The sequence below is a fragment of the Sorex araneus genome, chromosome 6 (genome assembly GCF_027595985.1).
Source record: "Sorex araneus isolate mSorAra2 chromosome 6, mSorAra2.pri, whole genome shotgun sequence".
NCBI classification, from domain to species: Eukaryota; Metazoa; Chordata; class Mammalia; order Eulipotyphla; family Soricidae; genus Sorex; species Sorex araneus.
This window is the reverse complement of record NC_073307.1, coordinates 23,431,939-23,455,231: the sequence shown is the minus strand read 5'-3', so window position 1 is coordinate 23,455,231 and position 23,293 is coordinate 23,431,939. Positions and strand designations below refer to the sequence as shown.

General features: G+C 40.1%; 2 protein-coding genes across 7 annotated transcripts in view; both read left to right on the top strand.

The window, feature by feature from the left end:
- The window catches only part of MYOT (myotilin), a 28,806-nt gene extending 21,141 nt beyond the window's left edge, over positions 1 to 7,665 (top strand). For all 3 annotated transcript variants that reach the window (XM_055142827.1, XM_004609888.2, XM_055142826.1), the window contains exons 7-10: positions 1,193 to 1,400; positions 5,186 to 5,351; positions 6,134 to 6,267; positions 7,097 to 7,665. In XM_055142827.1, the coding sequence (XP_054998802.1) occupies positions 1,193 to 1,400; positions 5,186 to 5,351; positions 6,134 to 6,267; positions 7,097 to 7,269 (681 nt within the window). In that variant the 3' untranslated portion in view covers positions 7,270 to 7,665. The remainder of the gene's footprint in view (positions 1 to 1,192; positions 1,401 to 5,185; positions 5,352 to 6,133; positions 6,268 to 7,096) is intronic.
- A 2,986-nt stretch (positions 7,666 to 10,651) lies between these two features.
- PKD2L2 (polycystin 2 like 2, transient receptor potential cation channel) overlaps positions 10,652 to 23,293 on the top strand; it is a 40,873-nt gene continuing 28,231 nt past the window's right edge. For all 4 annotated transcript variants that reach the window (XM_004609892.1, XM_055144103.1, XM_055144104.1 and 1 more), the window contains exons 1-5: positions 10,652 to 10,682; positions 11,430 to 11,528; positions 14,563 to 14,696; positions 16,633 to 16,889; positions 20,915 to 21,136. In XM_004609892.1, coding sequence (XP_004609949.1) covers positions 10,652 to 10,682; positions 11,430 to 11,528; positions 14,563 to 14,696; positions 16,633 to 16,889; positions 20,915 to 21,136 — 743 coding nt within the window. The remainder of the gene's footprint in view (positions 10,683 to 11,429; positions 11,529 to 14,562; positions 14,697 to 16,632; positions 16,890 to 20,914; positions 21,137 to 23,293) is intronic.

Here is a 23,293-nt window from a genome sequence, read left to right as displayed (position 1 = left end):
GTAATTCCTGAGTTCATAAGCCAGGAGTAACCCCTGTGCATTGCTGGGTGTGACCCAAAAAAGCAAAATTAAAATATATATATGTGTATATATTTATATATATATATATAATCTAGAGCCAACTTATCCTGGGTATGAATTCTGGCTCTGCTTGCTTTCCAGTTGCAAAATCTTAGACAAGTTACTTAATGTCTCTGCTTATGTCTCATGCATAAAATGGGAACTAATAAATGTACTTAGCTCATGAATTTATTAAGAGGAAAAACTGAATAAACAATTATATGGTGCTCTCAATAGTGCCTATCACTTATGTATGCAAGTGAAACTATCATAACAATAGAATTTCTAAAGTAAACTGCAACCTTAGTTCTTCTCCAGCAAAAAACCCAAGACAGCAGCCAGAAAGATGGTGCAAGGGTTAAGGTGACTGCATTGGTCAAATCCCTGACACTATGTATGATTCCCCAAGTACTACTGGTGTCACTCCTGAGCACAGAGCCAGGAGCTGCCCCTGAGCACCACCAGGTGAGGCCCCCCAAATGTTTTTCATAGTTCCATTTGGGGGTTTGGAAAGATAGTGAGGCAGGAAGAGGGTGTGCCAACCAGGTTCAATCCCCAGCATCCCATATGGTTCCCCAAGCACCACCAGGAGTGATTCCTGAATACAAAGCCAGAAATAAGCCCTGAGCATCGCCAAGTGTGGACCAAAAACAGACCAAAAAAATGTTCAACTTGTTTAAATCTTAGGAGCCTAAAACTGCATGAAAGTGCTACGAGTGGTCTGAGATAGCCTGAAATATTGTATTTATATCAAGGGTTTTAATTTCCACAGTTCAGTTTTAAGCTTTTTTCAATTAAAAAAATGTAAAGGCAACAACCAAACAGTACTTAGGAAGCTCAGCCAGGCGTGGGTCAGTAGTACTTGTGAGCCACATCTAGCAGTGCTCAGAGGGTATGTGATGCCAGGGGCTGAACGCAGGGCTTTGCAAACACCAGGTATGTGTTCTACTACTTGAGCTACCTCCTGATCCTTCCACTGTTTTGTTGTAAATAATGAAAATGCCTTTATAAGCTCTTCTTTGCATTTTCAATTACAAACCCATTCAGTTGTTAAAATTGTTAAGAATCATAAATAAATCATGGGTTCCATTTATGCAATAATTTAAAATTATGTCATCTCTTTTGTTTCTAGGTGAGTGGACTGCCTGTTCCTGATGTGTCATGGTATCTAAATGGAAGACCAGTTTACTCAGATGAATTTCACAAAATGATAGTGTCTGAGAAGGGCTTCCATTCACTCATCTTTGAAGTAGTCAGAGTTTCAGATGCAGGGACGTATACATGTGTCGCCAAGAACAGAGCAGGAGAGGCTAACTTCACTGTGCAGCTGGAAGTCCCAGGTAAGCCCTCAAAGAAACTATTGCAAGATCTTTAAAATCTAGCCATATTCAAAAAGCAAATTGTTAAAAATGAAAAGTCTAGGGTCAAGGGTGAGGCTCAGTGTGGTGTCTATTCCAAGGAACCTCATTCCCCCAACCCTAGCATCGCCAGGAGTAGCCTCAGCCCTGATCACCACCCTGAACAGCTACAATAGTGAAATGAGAAAAGAAAAGCCCAGAGGACTTCATATTCAAAGCTAACACCTACAGTGTCTACACGATGCAGTGTAATTACTCCTGGCTCTGCCCTCAGGGTTCACTCCTGGCAGGGTTGAGGGAAGCCTAGGAGGGACCGGGGATCAAACCCAGGTTGGCCATGTGCAAGACAAGCATCCTACTCAGCTGTACTATAGTTCTGGCCTTAGGTAAACTCTGTGAAACTAGAATGATAGTCCTATCACCAGGGATTTTTCTGAAAAAACAATTTTTAAATTATATAAGTTAGTATAAGTATTTCTAGATAACTAGAGGGTATTAAGATGAAATGTTTCTGTCTGATCATTTATCAGTATATATTCTAAAACAATCGACATGACTCTTATTTTCACCAAATTATCATAATCATACATGGTTTAAAGTAAAACAGTGTATGTCGAATTTCAGCCTTAGACTATATTGTCTTTACTTGAAAATAGTCTCTAATTATGATAACAAAACATGCCTTCTTGCTTTAAAAAACAGATACCGAAAAACTCTTGTCTCAAAGTTTGCCAAAACTCAGGGAAGATGGCTCAAAGGATTAAACAGAGCATATGCTTTACATGCATGATCCCAAGGTTCAATCCCCAGTACCTTATGGTCCCTAAGCACCATCAGGCTCAGAAGTGGTCTCTGTCAACCATAGTTGGAAATGATCACTCTGAACAAAAACTGAGTGCTGAAAGAAGGCAAAGTGACATGCACGAAACCCTTTCAGTAACAGTATTGCAAACCACAGTGCCTGAAAGGAAAATGGTAGAGGGGGAGGAGGGAGGGAGAGAAGGTGAGTGAGAGAGAGACAGAGAGAGAGAAAGAGAAAGAAGAAAACTGTCTGCCATAGAGGTAGGCTGCAGGTGCAAGGCAAGGAAGGTGGGCAGGAGGGAAACTGAGGACATTAGTGGCAGGAAATGTGAAGTTGAAAAACTTCGTAACTTTATATTTCATAGTCATTCTATTTTTTTAAGGGGAGAGAAATAAGTGGTTTCTGAGCACCACTGGGTATGGCACCAAAAGGTTGGATGGGATGGGCAGAACTGTTGAACTGTTGGTGAGCTGGGGAGACAGCTCAAAGAGCTGCTGTAGAGCCTAGCATGCCAGAGGCCCTGGCTAGATCCCCAGCACCTCATGGCCCCCCAAGCACTGCCAAAAGCAATTCCCAAGCACTTAACCAGGAGCAGCCTCTTAGCACTATCAGGTGTGGCTCAAAAAGCAAAAACCAAAAATCATTCTTGGGAGAGGCCAGAGAAATAGTACAGGGTTCAAACATGTAATCAATTTAGTGGTTCCCTGAGCACCACCAGGGGTCAGTCTGTGCACAGAGAAAGGAATAGCCTCTGGCACTACTTAGAGTGGTCCAAAACTTAAAAAAAAAAAAAAAAGATTTCTGGCCAGATAGCTCGCTGCATGGGTTAAGCACACTTTACATGCAGGAGGCCCAGTTCAATACCCAGCACCACATGATCCCCTGAACCCAGCCAAGAACGGATCTGAATAACTAGCTACCAGAAGCAGCGCTGGAGCAGTGCCACATTTGGCCCAAAAGAAAGAATTGTCAATGTACTATTTTTAAATATTTTAAAATATTTTATAGGGCATAAGCCGTGAGCACTGCCAGATATGGCCCAATATACAAAAACTAAAAAATTAAAAGTCAGAACTGGGAAGACAGTACAGCAGGTAAGGTGTCTGCCTTACACATGGCTTACCTAGGTTCAATCCCCAGCATCTTGTATCATATAGTCCCCCAAGCCCACCAGGAGTAATTCCTGGGTGCAGAGCCAGGAGTAACCCCTGAGCAATGCTGGTTGTAGCTCAAAGGGAAAAAATTACAACATAAGATTGGGGAGATGCTCAAAGGGCTACTACTTTGCATGCGGGAACCCCAAGCTTGGTCCCTGCACTACATGGTTCCCCAGGGACTGCAGGGAATGACCCCTGAGCACTCAGCTGGGTGTAGCACCAGAGCATCACTGAGAAATTGCTCAGAAACAAATAAAAACTTTTCAATTTGTAATTATATACTACATAACAGATATTTTGCTATAATTTGCTATAATTTACTGGTAAATTACGTTAAAATATGAATAATTTTCTTGAGTTCGTATTCTACCTACATCAGTGAAAAATCTTTAGGAGAATTCTTTTTGTTTTCTTTTTTGTTTGTTTGGTTGTTTTTTTTGAGTCACACCCAGAAATGTCCAGGGCCTACTCCTGGCTCTGTGCAGCTCAGGGGATCATAGGAGGTTCCAGAGACTGAACCCAAGGTGGCCACGTGCAAGACAAGCCCCTGTCCTGCTGCATAAGCTTTCCAGCCTCTCCTAAGATTATTCTTTGTAATAAAGGATCTCATTCTAAGGGGCTGGAGGGATAGCACAGTGGGTAGGGCATTTGCCTTGCACGAGGCCGACCTGGGTTTAATTCCCAACATCCCATAAGGTCCCCCAGCACCACCAGGAGTAATTCCTGAATGCAGAGACAGGAGTAACCCCTGTGCATCGCTGGGTGTGACCCGAAAAGCAAACAAACAAAAAAGGATCTTATTCCAAGAGGAAAACTAGTGACCGAGAATTTTTAATTCAAGTGATTATACTCTGATCAAATCATTTTTGTACCCAAAGCTCCTGAAACAGAATGATATAAAGCTCAAAAAAACAATAGAAGACATTGTCCGGGGCTGGAGCAATAGCACAGCGGGTAGGGCATTTGCCTGGCACACGGCTGACCTGGGTTCAATTCCCAGCATCCCATATGGTCCCCTGAGCACCACCAGGAGTAATTCCTGAGTGCAGAGCCAGGAGTAATAACTTTGCATCGCCAGGTGTGACCCAAAAAGAAAAAAAAAAAAGACATTGTCCAATCTGCTTGTTTCTTTCAGAAATTCTGTTATTCAAATCCTTTTTTTCTTTTCTCTCAGACATTTGAAAATAAGTAAAAACATAATGATTTTTGATATCTGTATATTATTTTACTGTGAATATAAAGTACTTTTTCACTATCTCAGTTGATCCATAGAATAATACTGTATATTAGGGATAGCAATCACTGTTACCTAAATATTACTTTACGTTATATAAAATCGAGCTTCCAATAATCTAAACAAATTATTCAGTATGGTTTGGATAGCAGGAACAAGAATATTTGAACCTACATTTGTATGGTATTCTTTCTATCATTCATGATGCCTGCCTATAGTTAAAATGATAAATGTAGTTATGACCAATTATTTGAAGAAAATGATTATTTCTATTTCTCTAAAGCAATGGTATTATAAATTATTAAAACTAAGTCTAAAAACCTAAAGCTTCTAATTCTGTTAATATTTAAGATTGGGGGGTTGGGGGAAAGGGAGGATGCTAACAGTCACTCAATAATTCTCATTATGCCAGAGACCAAACCTGGGTCTTTTTCATTCAAAGCATATACTCTGGCCCTTTCAGTCATCAGTTCAGTCCATTAAAACTTTTATATAAATATATAAATTTCATATTAATTTTATTTAACTTAATATTTTTAATAGTTCAAATACTTGCATTTTTATTCATATGTAGCAAAAGAACACAGAAGAGCACCAATGTTTATCTATAAACCACAGAGCAAAAAAGTTTTTGAGGGAGAATCGGCAAAGCTAGAATGCCAAGTTTCAGCTATACCGCCACCAAAGATTTTCTGGAAAAGAAATAATGAAATGGTACGCTTCAACACTGATCGAATAAGGTAAGATAAGTATTTCAAGGCTTGCATTTAAAGCCTGTGTTCTCCTTTGAACACGTATCTTGCTTGCCTGTCTGTGTCTTTGCTTGCTTATTTCTACTCTGGAGAAGTCCGTGTTCTCTCTCAACTACGTAGTTCTCTCTAAATCTTTCTAAATATGTTTCAATAAACTCTATCTTGCTTCACCAAAAATAATAATAAATATCTCTAAACCAATTTAATTGAATGAATACTGTTATATTTTGAAATGTATTTATGATATCAATGTGCCTAGTTTTTAAATATATACAGAAATAAAATAAGCCTAGTTAAGCCGGATTCCACAAATTAAGATTTAAGTCATAAAGTTAGAATTTATCGTTTTACTTACAATTAAAAAAAATGGCTCAAAAAACAGATGGCATAGGGGCTGGAGCAATAGCACAGCGGGTAGGGCTTTGCCTTTCACGCGGCCAACCCGGGTTCAAATCCCAGCATCCCATATGGTCCCCTGAGCACCGCCAGGGGTAATTCCTGAGTGCAGAGCCAGGAGTAACCCCTGTGCATCGCCAGGTGTGACCCAAAAAGCAAAAACAAAACAAAACAAAAAAACAGATGGCATAAACAAGATTAAGGAGCTTTCCCCCCCCCCATTTGTCAATGACTAGCTGCAGATTCAGAATTTCCAAATGCTTCTTTTCCTTCCTATTTGTCTAAGTCTATAAGTCAGAAGCAAAGTAAGTACATTTACACAGAAAAAGATTTAAACCCTGTACTTTCATTTTCATTGCGGTTTTTTTTTTCAGCTTATATCATGATAACACAGGAAGAATTACTCTGCTGATAAATGATGTAACCAAGAAAGATGCTGGTTGGTATACTGTGTCTGCAGTTAATGAAGCTGGAGTGATCACATGTAACACAAGATTAGATGTTACAGGTATTGTCACACTATGAAGCCAAATGTTATGAAGGGCCTAACAAGAAGATTTGTTAAGATACACACACACCCCTCCCTCAAAAAAACTTAAAAAGGAAAAAAGAAACACAAATCCCAATTAGATCACATGCTTTATATGTAGAAGGCTGGGATTTGATCTCTGGCAACACAAATGCCAGGCTTAACCCAAAAATAAAAAAAGAAACAAATCCCTGCACACTATAGAATGGAAAGAACTTTACACATGGATTATCAGCTTTAAAATTTTTATTTCCCTACTAATGAACTAAAACGGATTTTCTGAGTGCTGAGGAAATAGTTCAAGGGTTGGGTGCATGTATCTGATCCCTGGCACCAGTTGACCTCCCAAGCATCACCAGGTGTCATCCTGGAGGCCATCAAGCATTGCTACATTTAGTCTTGGAGACCCATCCCTAGTGGTCCCTGGCACCACGGTATCTAAGCAGCACTGCATCCTCAGGCCCTAGCACTGCCCACTGCATGGGTTAGTAATTATCACCAGAGAAGCCCAGAGTCTCTGAACCCCCAAACACTGCTTGGGAGTACCACTCAAATTTGAGTAGCCTCAAAAAAAAAAAAAAGAGTATGTTTTCTCAGGTTTTTTTTTTCCTCTTTTTTGATGTTTAAGCCACACCTGGAAGTGCTCAGGGCTTACACTTAGCTCTGTGCACAGGGGGGCACTCTTGGTGGGGTTCAGGGATCAAACCCAGCAGGGATCAAACCCAGGTCAGCTCCATGCAAGGCAAATGTTCTATCCACTATACTATCTCTCCAGCCCCCCAATTAATTTTTATTTTCTCTATTTCAGAACGTCCAAACCAGAATCTTCCAGCTCCTAAGCAGTTACGTGTTCGACCAACATTCAGCAAATACTTAGCACTAAATGGGAAAGGTTTGGACGTAAAACAAGCTTTTAATCCTGAAGGAGAATTTCAGCGTCTGGCAGCTCAATCTGGACTCTATGAAAGTGAAGAACTTTAAGTTTATCAACATAGGAAAACACAACAACTACACTATTAATATATATCCAATTAAAGTTTTTGAAATAAGTTCATGGCTGTATTAAAAGGCTATAGCTTTAATTAGGTAATATAAACTGATACATATTTTTAATATTACTTATCCTTTGACTCTTGCACTTCTAAGACATCTACTTCTCTAGTTTGTTAAACCCACCAAAAATCTGGATATCTGGATTTGTAACTGTAAAAAACTATAGTGAAATGTGGGATTTTTAACAGTAAAGTCAAATGCACTTAAAAATTAGATTATGAATATCAACTTTTTAAATATATGTAATGCTCAAAAGTTTTATTAATACTGCTTTCTAAATACTGTATACCTATTTCTTCATAGAATACTAACATGTATATGTTATCTGAGTGCTCCATAGTTTTGTGTTAAAATAAAATTTGAAATATTTACAAGAAATTGTGTTCACAAGTCTGAATCTTTCAAATAAAACTTCTGGGACCAGAAAGATAACACTGTAGGTATGGTATGGCATTTGCATTGGACACGCACAATCCATGCAGAAGTGATCCCTAAGTACAGAGTCAGGAGTTACCCCTGAGCATGGCCAGGTATGTTCCCCCCAAAAAAACAAAACAAAATTAAATAAAACTTCTATATTTTACATCCGTGGCATATTTGATATGCCAAATACAGTAACAATGATAGGTCTCATTCCCCTTACCCTGAAAGAGCTTCCAATGCAGCAACACTGGGAAGAACGAGTAAAGAGAGACTGCTAAAATCTCAGGGCTAGGACGAATGGAGACATTACTGGTGCCCACTCAAGCAAATCGATAATCAACAGGATGACAGTGATAGTGATACAGAAATAATATTCATCAAAAACGATGAATAACAGTTCTAGAAAATAAGCAAATGGCCAAAAATGGAGTCACTTATGCTAACCCCCACATTACCATCCCAGACTTAATTTAATTACAGACTTGACCTCTCGCCCAGAAAGAAACAGAATCATAAGCCAGTAAATCGGGAATCACTTGATCTGCTTAGTTCAGCAAGATGCTTGATAGTCTTCCACCATCCTCTAAAGGAAAGTAGCTTTGTATAAACAATCCACTTTTTCCTTCCATGTGCTTATATAAATAGGCTCTCATTCTGTTCACCTTCTGGAACTTCCCCCTGCTAGCCTGCATGCCTCGGATGCTTACTTGGATAAAGTCAGCAAGATCTTCAAAGCTGCAATTGTTTTTTAACAACAGTAATGTTAATCATGACTATCTCTCCTGAAATTGTGACTTGGTTTTAGCCAAATGGGTCTCTAGTTCTTCAAGATTTCGTTAAGGTCCATGGAGTCATCCGAGGAATTTTTCAGATTTAACATAAATTTTAGTTACTCATATTTTGGGAGTCTCTTCCTCCTACATTCCACATTGAGATAACCTATTACATAAGAAAGCATAATTTGGAAAAACCTAGGAATCCAAATACAAGGGAAAAGCAAATCCCTTTGTGAAACCACTATTTTTATTTTAATGAGGGAATCACTGTGGTATACAAACTTATGAACTTCTGTGTTTGCACTTCACTCATACAGTGATCGTTTACCCATTCCTCCACCAGTGCCCATTCTCCTCCACCAATGATCCCAGTATCCCTCTCACCACCCCCACCCCATCCCCCACCACCCCACCCTGCAGCAGGGCATTCCCTTTTGTTCTCTCCTTTTGGGTGTTGCAGCCTGCAATAGAAGTATTGAGTGGCCTTCGTGTTCGGTCTATAGGTCTACAGTCTACTTTCAGCTCCTGTCTTCCAACTTGAATGGGTCCTCCCAACATCCTCTAGTTGGTGTTCCTTTCTCTATCTGAGCTGCCTTTTTGAAACTACTCTTTAGCTAAAAAGTTGCCAGGTCCTTTCTTACTCCTTTTTTCTTTGGTGGCCTTTGATTGTCACTGCTATATACAGCCTCGTTTTGCTACTTATCTGCTCATAAGACACTGTTTATCAACTTCACTCTGGGAAATGACAAAAGTGACTTTATTTTTTAATTTTATTTATTTATTTTTTTGTTTGCATCACACCCAGCTCTGCACTCAGGAATTACTCCTGGCGATACTCAGGGGACCATGTGGGATGCTAGGAATTGAACCCTGGTTGGCTGCGTGCAAGGCAAACGCCCTACCCGCTGTGCTATCACTCCAGCCCCTACTTTTTTTTTTTAATCTAAAACAGCTTGATGGTTTTCTTTGTGGGCTGCGAGGAGATTCAGAACTGGATTCTATAATTTCCCCTCTTCACAACAGAATGACTGTCCTGTCCTACAAGCTTTCCATCACTTTAATTTAGAGATAAATTCGTTTGGTCTTTTCTTTACCTGGTTTTAAAGTCTTCTAGACTTCGCAAAGCTTCTGGGTCACCTAGAGCTCTGGATTCAAGGACAAAGGCTGGCCTCCCCTTTCTGCATAATGTCCAAGGTTGAGTTTGTTTGTTTGTTTGTGGTTTGTTTTTTTTTTTTTCTTTAAGCCTCTTAACCTTTAGTCACGTCTATATAGTGGAAAGAGGACTGGATTTTTTCCAGCAGGAGTGCCCCTCAACAACCAATTTCAGCGGTGGGGATGTGGCTCCAGCAGTGAAACAGCCCTCGCCACCACCCCCCAAACAGAATAATCACAACCACCAATTTCTGCCGCAGCATGGGGGCGGGGCGGGGTGGGAGGGCTCACTTGAGCACCCAGCAATGTCGCCCCAAAAGTCTTGGAGCTTGAGCAAGTGAAAGGTCTTCCTGGTTTCTTACAACGTCTTTTTAATGCCCAGAGAGAGAGCACAGGGGCTAGGGCACCTGCCTTGCACGCGGCAGACCCGGGCTCGAGCCACGGCACCCCACCTGGTGCTCCACCCTCCACCAGCTGTGATCCCTGGGTACAGAGCCACGAGGAGCTCCTGAGCACTGCTGGCTGTGGCCAAAAAGCAACCAACCAAACAACAACAACAGAAACCCCAAAGTTTACAAAATTAAATGTCTTTTCAAGACATTCACGTCTCTTTTAAAAAACATAAAACGAGGTGAAAACACTTACCTTTCAAGGGTGTGAGGACACAAAATAAACCAATAATTGTAGCAAAGTTTATCAGCGAAGACGGTTTTGGGGGACATTTTCTTGTGACTGACCACGTGCCCGAGAGTAAGCAGTCCTGAAGAAGTCGGCCTCTCCTGGGGCAGCTGAGCCAGCCTCGAAGAAGTCCGAAGTCCTTCCAGAAGGTTCTCCTTGCGCACGCGCACTCAGGAGGCGGACTTGCGCAGGCGCGGAATGGAGCACGCCCATGCTGCAGGGCGACGGCGCAGGCGCAGGCACGGCTGCGGAAAAGCGCGTCGTGGTCGTCGGGGTCCACCATGTCTGAAGCATCCCGTTGGCGCGTCGGCGGTGAGGACAGGGCGGGGCGGGTCTAGCAAGGCGAGATTCCCTGGAATCTGGGTCAGACAGGCCCTCCGGGTGCCCGGTTCACAGATGGGAAAACTGAAGCCTTGGGAGGACCTGACACTGTCCCCTTCGCCTGAGATTCCCGTGACCTGCTAGACAAATGGTCCACTTCAGGAGCCCCTTGTCAATGTGAAGAGCCTTGACCTTGACAGATTGCTGTTTTCCCCTCCTGCAGAATCCCAGACTGCAGTTTTGACCAGTGGGAAAAGCGAGGACAGACACGAGGGGAAGTGGGGGGGAGGGGTGATTTGCTTTGTGTCTTGCTCTTTCATGCTCAGACAGGGGCTGGCGCCGTGTTAGGAAGTTCATCCCTGTTTATTCATTGATATACGGCCATAAAATGACTTAACCTGTTCCCCCCCACCCCCCGCAAAATGCAGAGATTTTTTCCTTCTTCATAAAAATTCGACTTAAGGGCCAGAAAAAGTTCGTAGACTAAGCATGTGCTTTGCACGCAGAAAGCCCCTGTTGGAGCCCCCAGCATCACCCCCTGAACACAAAAGCTAAGAATAATCTCAGAGCATTTACAGGTGTGGCCCCAAGACAAACAAACAAAAGATTAGAAACAGTCATCAGAAGGTATTGGAGCTTCTATCAATGTAACAGCTAAATGTTGCTGTTTTTCCACCGTTGCTTATTTACAATATGTACTGCATAATGTAAGGAAAACTACTGTTTTATATCTAACAGGACCTCCACATAGTCTGCATTACAGAAAAGAAGAAGAAATTAGAACCACACTTCGGGAGTTATTACTCTACTTAATTTTTTTAATAAATTTATGTATCTGTAAGTATCCAGATGTAGATGGAGATGCTGCTGGAACTAGGACATAGAGATAAAAGTATGGGGAGATGAAAAATGCCTTCATAGTTTTAAAGACTATAGTTTTAAAGACTTAAAATTCCCAAACATTTTTTGTCACATCTTAGACTGTTTTTGGCTCGCATGTCTGTCCCCATGTGCTCAGGGATTACTCCTGGCTCTGTGCTCAATGGTGGCTGGAGGACTATATGGGGTATGGGGGATTGAACCAAAGCCCACTGAGTGCAAGGTGAACACACCTTACCTGTGTATCTCTCTGTCTGTCCCCACATCATAAATATCTTAAGTTTGTTTAGGTTGACGCTATTGCTAATTCTTTTTTTTTTCATTATTGATAATTCTTAAGGAACAAAACTTTAGGTCATAGATATAATGAAAAGTTTTAACAACAATGGTGATGAGGTGGGGAGATTATCCGTGCCTTGCACATATGAGGTCGTAGGTTCCGTTCCCAGCACTGTAACAACAAAAAGGAGTCCAGCATGATGGCTTAAAGGACTTAGAGTTCATACTTTGTCCTCTGAGCACACCTGCCTCCACCCTCCATGATCAATGCTGTCCCCCAAACAAAGCCTGATGGAATTCTCTGACTTGGTAGTTCTATCTTTGAATATAATCATTTCCTTGAGTATTCTAACTTGATTTTGTTTAGAGCCAAGTAAATGTATTATAAGGCAGTTTTATAGGTCAAACTACAAAAGAAGCCAACAAGCTAGTCTTGGTGTCTGCCTTGTTCTCTTCCCCTGACTGTTGCACTGAGTTAATACTAAGATATGCTAACACCAAGTCATAAAAGGTATAGAAAGGTATATATTATTTCAGGTGTTTAAGGAAGACCCAGAAAACATCTCCACCTACATTCTTCCTATCTATGTGTTGAGAACAACATTCATTAAAGAGTATTTTTATCTCTAGAGAGCTTTAAATGCAGTATATATAAACTCACTATCCTAACATATGGTATGTACTACTTACCATTGGATGTCATCAGTTAACTAATTAACTGGTATTGTATGAATGGGTTTCAGTCAGATCTTCACTGAAAAAACTAAAGACACTCATATAGATGAATAGTAAATTTATAAACCTTTGACTGGTTTATAAATTATAAAGATTGTTTAGGGAATAAAAATAGTAAAAGATCATAAAATTTTCAAGGATTTTTAAGTGTCTTTTGGGGACACAGAAATGTTGCAAGAGTTAAAGCATTTGCCTTGCATGCAGACAATATCAATTCAATTCCTGGCACCACATATGGTCAACTGAGTCCTGCCAGGAATAAGCCCTGAGCACTACCCAGTGTTGCCCAACCCACACACACACCAAATAAAGCCTTTTGGAGCCAGAGAGAGCACTCAATAGATTGGTTTCATGTTTTGTATGCAACAGGCCCAAGTTCTATTCCTAGCACCACATGGTTGCACAAGCACTGCTAGAAGTAACCTGCCAACAGAGAGCTGGAAGTAGACCCCAAGCACAGCCAAGTGTGTCCCAAAACAAAAGTTTTTCTGTAATTAGGAAGAATTGAAAACAATTCCATCAATCAAGAATGTAATACTTAAACATGTACAGTGAAGTAATATGCACCATTGAAAAAATGGCATGGGCCAGGGAGAGAGATAGTACAGGGGTTAAGACCCATATCTTGCATCCAGTTCTGTCCCCAGCACCACATTCCCGTCTGAGTATCACTGGGTGCAGCCCTAGAGGTCCACAAGCACTGCCAGGGTAATTCAGTAGTCCCCAGGACCACAAGGCCAGAGCAGTACCACATCCTGGGGCCTCACCCTCACATTAAGCCAGCAGACTAGTTGTCTGAGAATTGCCTGGAGGAGCCACGTGGTTCCTGTGTACTACTTAGGAGCACCCTCATCACATGCAAAAAAAAAAAAAGGCATAGTTTTTTAATGTCTGTCATAGAATGGTGATAATAGTTGTTTTTTTTTTTAAAAAAGCTAATGAGCTTTTAGTAGAAAAATAAAGGTAAATTTAGTCTGTTACTTCTCCCAACAAAACTCACCATTTCACTCCTGAAGAGAATAAAGAATAATTTTAGTTAAAATTGTTTTAGAGGGGCTGGAGCGATAGCACAGTGGGTAGGGCGTTTGCCTTGCACGAGGCCGACCCGGGTTCGATTCCCAGCATCCCATATGGTCCCCTAAGCACCGCCAGGGGTTGTTCCTGAGTGCAGAACCAGGAGTAAACCCTGTGCATCGCCAGGTGTGACCCAAAAAGCAAAAAATAAAAATAAAAAATAAAATAAAATAAAATTGTTTTAGATCTTACCATGTGCCTAAATAGGTTTTGTTTGCTTTCATCTGGGTGGCCATGCTCAGTAGTGCTTGTAGATAGCCCTTGGCAGAACTCAGTGAACTGTGGATACCAGGATTTGAACCTGGACCTTCGACATGTGAAGCATGTACTATCTCTTCGGCCCAAAATGCAGATTTTAATGTTCCACATGCATTCTCTCACTTTTCATTGAAAAAAGCTATGAAGGGAAAAATGATAGCTTTATGGGTTGAGATTCAGACCATTATATATTAATAGCCTTGGACAGGAGAGGAATAGGTATTTGCCTTGTATGCAGTCGACCCAGTTTTATCCCATGCATCACCAGTAGTGATCCTCAGCACAGAGCCAGGAACAACTCCTGAGCAGGGCTGGATGTGGTCCTACCACCCCACAAAAAATTATTAGCCTCAACTATTCAAATTTTGCTACTCTCAACAGAGAAAAAAACCTACAGGAAACAGTGGGGGTATTATGTATATTGCTTACATAATTTTTGTAAAACTAAGGCTATAATGTATGCCAGCCTAACTCAAAAGAATTTTAGGAAACTTCCTGGTTTGTATATTTCTATTTTAATAATTACTGTTATTACTTTTTATTAGATAAACAAAGTTGGATATTGAAAACAGTTGGGAACAAATTAATACAATCTTAATCCTTATAAACAGGGTTTAAATTTTAAAACTATAATTCTTCTCCTTAGTAACTTTTGGAATGGTAAACCCACATAAGTATTACTTAAACAAAGTTATGTCATCTCTATTTTTGGACACTTCTGTGCCTGGTGAAGAAAGAACCAGCTTTAAGTCTATTCGCAGCATAACTGATTTTTGGAAGGTAAGGTATTATATGGCTGTTTTCCATAAAATAGCTTTGGGTTTTATATTTTAAAAGCCTTGGCACACATAGCAGGCATGCAAAATGTGTTTTCTTGTTTTGGTGTTTTTTTTAATTTTATTTATTTATTTTTTATTTTATCACCATGTGGAAAGTTACAAAGTTCTCAGGTTTATGTCTCAGTTATACCGTATTCAAACACCATCCCTTCACCAGTGCCCATATTCCACCACCAAAATCCCCAGTATACCCCCACCCCCAACCCCCACCCCAACTGTATAACTGATGAATTTCACTTCATTTTCTCTTTACCTTGATTACGTTCCATATTTCAACACAAAACTCACTATTGTTGTGGGAGTTATACCCCCAAACAAGATAGCCCTACTAAGGAAGCACTTGATAATTAGTTTTCCGTTAAAAGATTGTATGTTTTCAGGTTTTAGAAAAGGTTGTGCGGCCGCATTAGCAGCCTCGCGGCTTGAATGTGTCCCAGTCCCGAATCCCAGAGCCGTGTTAGTTGCTGCTCAGTGTCGCCAGGGCTCCATCTGGAGAAGGTGTGCAGGCTGCACCTCCTCCGTCCGGCTCCCTGGTGTTGCTGGCCCCAATTCGGGTCCAGAGCATTTTCCGGGCTGCTTTGCTCACCAGAATGCCTGGATGTTTCTCTGTTGAATATGGCTTGTTTTGGTGTTTTAAGTAAAAAGAAATAAATATAATTTCTTGGGGCTGAAGCCATAGCATAGCGGGTAGTGCGTTTGCCTTGCATGCAGCCAACCCAGGTTCAAATCCCAGCATCCCATATGGTCCCCTGAGCACCGCCAGGAGTAATTCCTGAGTGCAAAGCCAGGAGGAACCCCTGTGCATTGCCGGGTGTGACCGAAAAAGAAAAAAATAAATAAATAAATAAATAAATAAATAAATAAAATTTCTTAAAAAATATTAGTATTAGCCAACCAGTGAGTTTACTGAGAACCTATGTTCTTAGTGGACTCTTTGTATTAATTATATTTTTAACATTTTAATAATATTTTAATGTTAACATTTTTAACATTGCACTTATAGCTGTAAGCTATAAGGGAACTGTGTTTGGCATTATAGACTTAAAGAAGAGGAAGAAGAAAAGGTGAAACTGAATTGGAAAGAGAATGAATGTCATGAGATAGTTGAAGCTTGTGTGTGTGTGTGTGTGTGTGTGTGTGTGGCTAGAGACTCTATCAAGGGCCACATGTGCAAGGTAGGAAGATCTTTCCCTGATTATTTTTTTAAAACTGTGCCATCTTTGTTAATAGCTAATAAGTCAGAAAACAAAACAGGGAATGAACCCTGGACTTGGGCTTTCTAAGAGGAAATGGGGAAGGGGGCAAAACCAGGAATTGTAGTCACTATTGCAAGAACTGAAGGGGTGAGAAACACAACCAATTTTAAGGTAAATTTGTGATTTGCCTTAAATCATGATTTGTGGCTTTGACTAGCTCTGATACTCATGTTTTGGAACACAGTTTTCAATGTACCCCTCACAAGAGGAGGATAAAACAGGTAATGAAATTAAATTCATACTTGTAATGAGCAAGACCTAGTACATCATGAGTACCCAGTAAATAGTAAATGCTAACCATCTAATTAACATTAAATTTGAGGCAAAAGAAATATCTTAACACTGGGTTCCATCTCTGGCACCACATGGTCCCCTCAGCATATCAGGAGTGACTCCTGAGTACAGAGCCAGGAGGGGCACCTGAGCATTGCTGGCTCAAACTGCCCAGAAAAATATTCCCCAAGACATCAGTATCATCATCATAATGGTGCTCTCATCAACAATTTAATTTTCATACTCAAAATCAGACTTACGCTTTTATAGATAAACATAAATATAGATTCTGACAGACAACTGACATGAAAATATTTTTTTCTTTAACATGTATCTTTCTATGCAAAGTTTATGGAAGGACCCCTTTTGGAAGGTCTGTACTGGGATGCATGGTACAATAGCCAGAAGTTGTATGACTTAAAGAACAGCAGTCGTATCTACTATGAAAACATACTTTTAGGAGTCCCCAGAGTACGTCAACTAAAAGTCCGTAACAACACATGCTTGGTCCATCCAGCCTTTCAGTCTTTGATGAATGAATGTTATGACAGATACACTTCTTATAACGAAGACGTAACTGAATTTGGCCTTAAACTTGAGCCAGAGTAAGTAGTATAAAATTATACGCCACTTTTTCTAGCAGCTTCTTTTAAATTTGCACAAATGAGTGATGGTGTTTAAAATACAAGCATGTCAGAGCAATAGAACAAAGGGTAGGACATTTGCCTTGCACATGACTGACCAGGGTTTGATCCCCCTCACCTCATATGGCCCCCAAACCCCACTAGAAGTGATCCCTGAGTGCAGAGCCAAGATTAAGCCTTGAGCACTGCCAAGTATGGGCCCCCTTTCTCCCCACACACACAAAAAAGAAAATTCATGAACTTATTTTGCTTACCTAAAAACGGAAAGTGTTTTCCTCCCCGTTTTTGTTTGTGGTATATAGAGTGCTAAAGACAAAGCAACACTTTCATTTTTGGTTTTACAATATTCAATAAATACATGTTTCTACCTCTGGCCAGATTCCAACGCATCCTATATACTTCTTGAGATCCCAAGAAGTGTCACTGGCTTACTTCGCTCATATTTTATTATTGCTGCTAATAGCGAAAAGGGGAAAGTTATGCTATACAGGTACTGCATCTGGCTGTACCTCACCAGAGCTATCTTGGCCACTGTTCCCCCAGGAGATTATTATTATCAAGCTCATATCTACACTTAACATTTGAAAATGTGAGAGCCCAAAGCACAAACACGGAAACAGTTGGTATCATTACTTTTTGGAAGCTACTAAGAAAAGAACAAATCTTTCCCAAAATGTATCATTAAATGATAAAGGGGGATGGAGAGACAATACAGTGGGTAAGATGCTTGCCTTGTACATGGATCCCCAGCGTTCATGGTCTCCAGCTCAGTGTTTCCTTTGTTGATTAACCTTCCCTATACTCCCAGTATATAATCCTTGCTTTATAGGTTTTGTTATTTTATCTTTTCTTGGTATTAGTTTTTGGGTATTCTTGAAGTAAAAAAGTGTTTGTGTAATTTCTATAATCTGGCAGGTAGGGCATTTGCCTTGGCATGTGGCCAACCCGGGTTCAATTCCTCCATCCCTCTCGGAGAGCCCGGCAAGCTACTGAGAGTATCCCGCCCACACTACAGAGCCTGGCAAGCTACCCGTGGTGTATTTGATATGCCAAAAAGAGTAACAACGGGGCTGGAGCAATAGCACATTGGCCGACCCAGGTTTGAATCCCAGCATCCTATATGGTCCCCCGAGCACTGCCAGGAGTAATTCCTGAGTGCATAAGCCAGGAGTAACCCCTGTGCATTGCCAGGTGTGACCCAAAAAGAAAAAAAAAACCAGTAACAAGTCTCACAATGGAGATGTTACTGGTGCCCGCTCGGGCAAATGGATGAACAACGGATGAAAGTGCTACAATAGTGCTACAGTGAATAAATTCATACTTAAGGTGACACATTCCCCTAAATAGAGGGACTTAGGTGTTTGCTTTGTACAAGGCCAACTTTGGTTCTACAGATGGTACCCTGAACCCCACCAGGAGTGATCCCTGACCTGAGAGTCAGAACTAAGCCCTAAACTCCACTATGTATGGCCCAAAACCCCCTCCAAAAGTTATAAGAGAAATCAATTATTTAACAATATATTTTAAATATTTTGTTATTTTAAACAATACATTTCCTTAAGTGGAATCTTAAGGACCAGATACAGTTCAGTGGGTAGAGTGCTTGCCTTGTATACAGCTCACCCGGATTTGATCCTCAGCATCTCATATGGTTCCTGAGCATTGCCAGGGTGAATCCTGAGCACAGAGCCAAGAATAAGCACTGAGAACTGGGTGTGATTAAAAGTACATTGAAATCATAAGGCTAAGTGCTTTGTATCTAATTCTCCAAAGTCTCAACAACTACAAAAAATTAAATGCCAAAACACCATGGTTTGAGAAATGTAATACCTATCATCCTTAACAACTAAAATAATCAGTTTGTGCTATCTATAAGGTAATATTCATTTAAATTTTTTTTTAAACTTGCTTGAGTCTAAAGCGATAGTACAGATGTTAAGGCACTTATTGTACATGCCACCAACTCCAGTTTGATCCCCAGCACCACTTTTTGTCGTCTGAGTACCACCGAGAGAGTCAGGAGTAAGCCCTGAGCACTGTCCAGTACGGCCCAAAAATTCAAAGAGAAAACAGTTTTTTAAAAATTGGAATCCAGGGGGCCAGAACAATAGTACAGCCGGTAAAGTGCTTGCCTTGCATACAGCCAACCCAGGTTCAATCCCCAGCACCCCATATAGTCCCCTGAGCCCTGCCAGGAATAGTCCCTGAGAACAGAGCCAGGAGTAACTCCTGAGTACTGCTAAGTGTGGCCCCGAACCAAAATAAATAATAAAAGTGGCAGCCAGAAGAAGATTGATATGCACATTTTGTAACATTCAGTTTTTTAATTATGGAAAATACTAAAAAATGTAACAACTTTTCTTAAATAAGAATATGTATCTTAGGTGGTTTCACTTCTCTGAGACACAGACACACAAAATACATGTAGGACTGAATAGAAAAATGAATTGGATTAGGGCTTCTTTGGATAACTTTTTTTTTTTTAGTGAAGCAAAGTAATTTTTATTGAAATTTGCCTAAGTAAGTGTGTGAGAGAGGAGAGAAAGAGGAATACACGTTCAAGAGAAAATACAAACTTCTGAGTGGAAAAAGCTTCAAATGGCTTTTTGAAAGTCAAGTAACTGTTGAAATCTCTTTTGGGGATGCTGAATAGAAGTGAAATACAGAATCAAGACATTGTTTTTTTAATCCCATAAAGTTAAAACTACAAAAAATGGAAAACTTAATTTGGCGATATATATATATATATATATTCTACTTTGATTTATCTACTTTCATTAAAATAAGATACCTATGTAACAAAAAAGATATTATAACAAAGTTTTAGTTTACTGGGCATTAATTAATGGTATATGAAATTAAGCCAACACCTTTTGTTTACTTCTTTGGGTCACACCTGGTAGTGCTCAAGGGACCTTATGTTACCTGGGATCAAACATGGATTATCAGAGCCAGAGAGAGTACAAGGATTATGGCACTTGCTTTGCATGCTTCCAACCCCACTTCAATTCCTGCCACTGCCCCAAGGGTTAAATAGATAGTATAGCTGGTAAGGCACTTTCTGGCTGACCTGGGTTTGATCCCCATTACCTCAAATAGTCCTCTGAGCCCTCCAGGAGCAACCCCGAACACAAAGCCAAGAGTAAGCTTGAGCATAGCCAGGTATGGTCAGGTGTGACCCCAAAACAAAATAAGCAAAAAAATTGTGGCACCACATATGGTCCTTCAAGTGTCACCAGGAGTGGTCCCTGGCACAGAATCCTGAGCATTGCTGAGTGGCCCAAAAATTTAAAAAAAAAATTAAATCTGGAGGTTTTTGTTTTTCTGGTTTTTTTACTTTTTGGGTCACACCTGGTGATGCACAGGGGTTACTCCTTCCTGGCTCATGCAGTCAGGAATTACCCCTGGAGGTTCTCAGGGGACCATATGGGATGCTGGGAATTGAACCCGGGTCAGCCACGTGCAAGGCAAATGCCCTACCCGCTGTGCTCCAGCCCCCCAACCTGGAGTTTTTAAAGATTGACCATCTCATAAAACAACAGACAAAATGTTAAAGGAAAACATAATTTTCAAGATGCTAAGTTTCCTGAGGTAACAGAAGGGTTTAATTTTGTCCAGTGTGCAGCTCACAATAAGCATCTAAAAATGAAAACACTAAATATTAATCCTTCTAATTTAATCCTTAACTCATCTTGCTTGAAAATAATTATTAATTTAATACCACTTTTGTTTTGAGGAGGTTTTTTGTTTTGGTTTTGTTTTGAGACCACACCTAGCTGTGCTCAAGGCTCATTCCCGGTGGGGCTTAGGAGACCATATGAGGTAACATTAATCAAACGCCAGTCAGCCACATGCATGACAAGTGCCTTACCTGCTGTACTATCTCTCTCACCCCTCACTACTGCTTTTGAACCAAATATTGCTTAAATTCTTAAATGCTCAGTAAAGCTTTCTCATCTCTCCATTATTCTGTTTGTGTCTAACAGATGGAAGTACTCTGCTCCTAGTTCCGACTCCCCTTGGCACTGGGGATTTGTTGGTGTTTACAGAAATGGGGGATTTATTTTCACTTTATCAAAATCAAAATCTGAAACCAGAAACAAGTTTGGCCACCTTCGAACAAATAGCTGGATCACAAGAGGAACTCGAGTTATTTTTATTGATTTTTCTTTATACAATGCTAACATTAATCTGTTCTGTATCATCAGGTGAGTAACCCAAAACTTAGTAGTATACTAAATTTAAGAAGCATCCAAAGACCTAATTAGTTTACAGTTTGTGCATGTGTGTACTGAGATTAAGATCATAAACTTTTAAATAATGTACACCTGCCAGTAGTGAAAAAAGGTCATATACAACCAAATTTATTGATCCTTTGTTAGAAAATATTTCATTAATTACTAGAGAAAATGGTGAATTAGACAAACTGTTAGTTTAATATTAAGAATTTTTATTTTTAAATTTCTTGTAAATATTTTGAGCCACACCCAGCTTTGCTCAGAATCTAATCCTGGCTTCACTCAGGAGTTACTCCTGGGGACCAGATGGGGTGCTGGGGATCGAACCTGGTTAGTGCTGATCAATCTGCAGTTCTACAGTTCTAATATTTTTGATATTTATTATTCCAGTTAAGATTATTAAAGTATAGATTTCCTTTTAGAATGGAGGTTTTTACCATGTTAATTTTTGTCTTGTTAACAATTTAAATTCAAACAATATCTAAAAGCCCCACCCTAGATACCATGAGTGCCTTAATGATTGGACAAAATATTCCTGCCCCTTCTTTGCCGTATTAACTTTGCACAGTCCTTGATGTTGGGCTTACTCTAGCCAGTAAAGTGTCAGCAGACATTGTAAAAGCTTGAAATGAGTTTGCACTTTAAAACATGGTCTCTCTTAGGGCTGGAGAAACAGTACAAGAGTTAAGATATGTGTTGTGCGGACTGCCAACCCATTTGAGCTTCCATTTTACTCACTTATCCAACCTTCTGCATAAACCATGTGCATGGAGAAATCAGATCTGGGATCTATTGGATAACAGATTGGTTTTGTTTTGGTACTTCTGTACCAATAAATTTTGCTAATACTTTAGGTATGAATAATTATATTGTCACCTTTGCAATAGAGCTACTGGTCATTAGATTACTGCAAATTCTGGATTATCTGGAGTTGTGGAAAACACTGGAAATATAGGAGCCAGAGAGATAGTACAGCAGGTAGGGCACTTGCCTTGCACAAAACCAACCCAGGTTTGATCCCCTGCACCTCAAGACATACCAGAGTGTAGATCCAGGAGTAAGCCCTGACCACAGCTGGTCCTGAGCCCAAAACAAAAACAAACAAAGGGGCTGGAGAAATATTATAGCAGGTAAGGTTCTTTAGCCCTGCATGCAACCAACCCAGGTTCGATCCCCTGCATCCCATATGGTCCACTGAGAGCACTGCCAGGAGTGATTTCTGAGTGCAGAGCCAGGAGCAATCCCTGAGCATTTCCAGTTGTGACCCCAAAACCAAAATACTAATAATAATGTAGTGATTCTTATTTAAAAATAAATGCTAGAAGTATGGTGAACAACCTCAAAAATATTTTTACTTTTGGTCTTGTAATCAATATTTAGAATTCTATTTGCATGCTGCTCTTTATATCCACTACCCATTGAGTAAACAAAAAGCATTGCTTCAGCAGAATATAAAAACTCATTTAGAAACAAAAAGAAATCTCTAAATGAAAGAGTATACTTCCCTCTTCTAAAATATCAAAAATTATATATTTAGGGGAAAGTCTGATGAATAACAGTAAAACAGGACAGCATCTTCCTAAACATCATCTCATTCTCCTGTGGGTAGAAAGTATTCCCAGTTATAAACAAGGAATTTAAACATAGAGTGAAGAGCTAGATGAAATCACATCTTATTTTCCCATTTATATTGGTATGTGACTACCATGGATATATATATATACACATGTATGTTTGTGTGTATATATATATGTATGTTTATATACATATGTGTATATATAATATATATACTAAAAAAGAGGGTCTAATTTAAAAATAATTCTATTTTTAAATAAAAGAGAAAATGTTTAAGGGTCAGGAGATAGCTTAACAAGCTAGAGCCTCTTCCTTGCATGTTGGAGCCCCAGGCTCAATCCTTGGCAGCCATGGTCCTCTGAGAACTGCCAGGGGCTAGCTACCTCTTAGTAATGCCACGTGTAATCCAAAAACAAGCAGAACTTCTTTTTTTTCTTTTTGGGTCACACCTGGCAATGCACAGGGGTTACTCCTGACTCATGAACTCAGAAATTAACTCCTGGTGGTGCTCAGGGGACCATATGGGATGCTGGAAATCGAACCCGGGTTGGC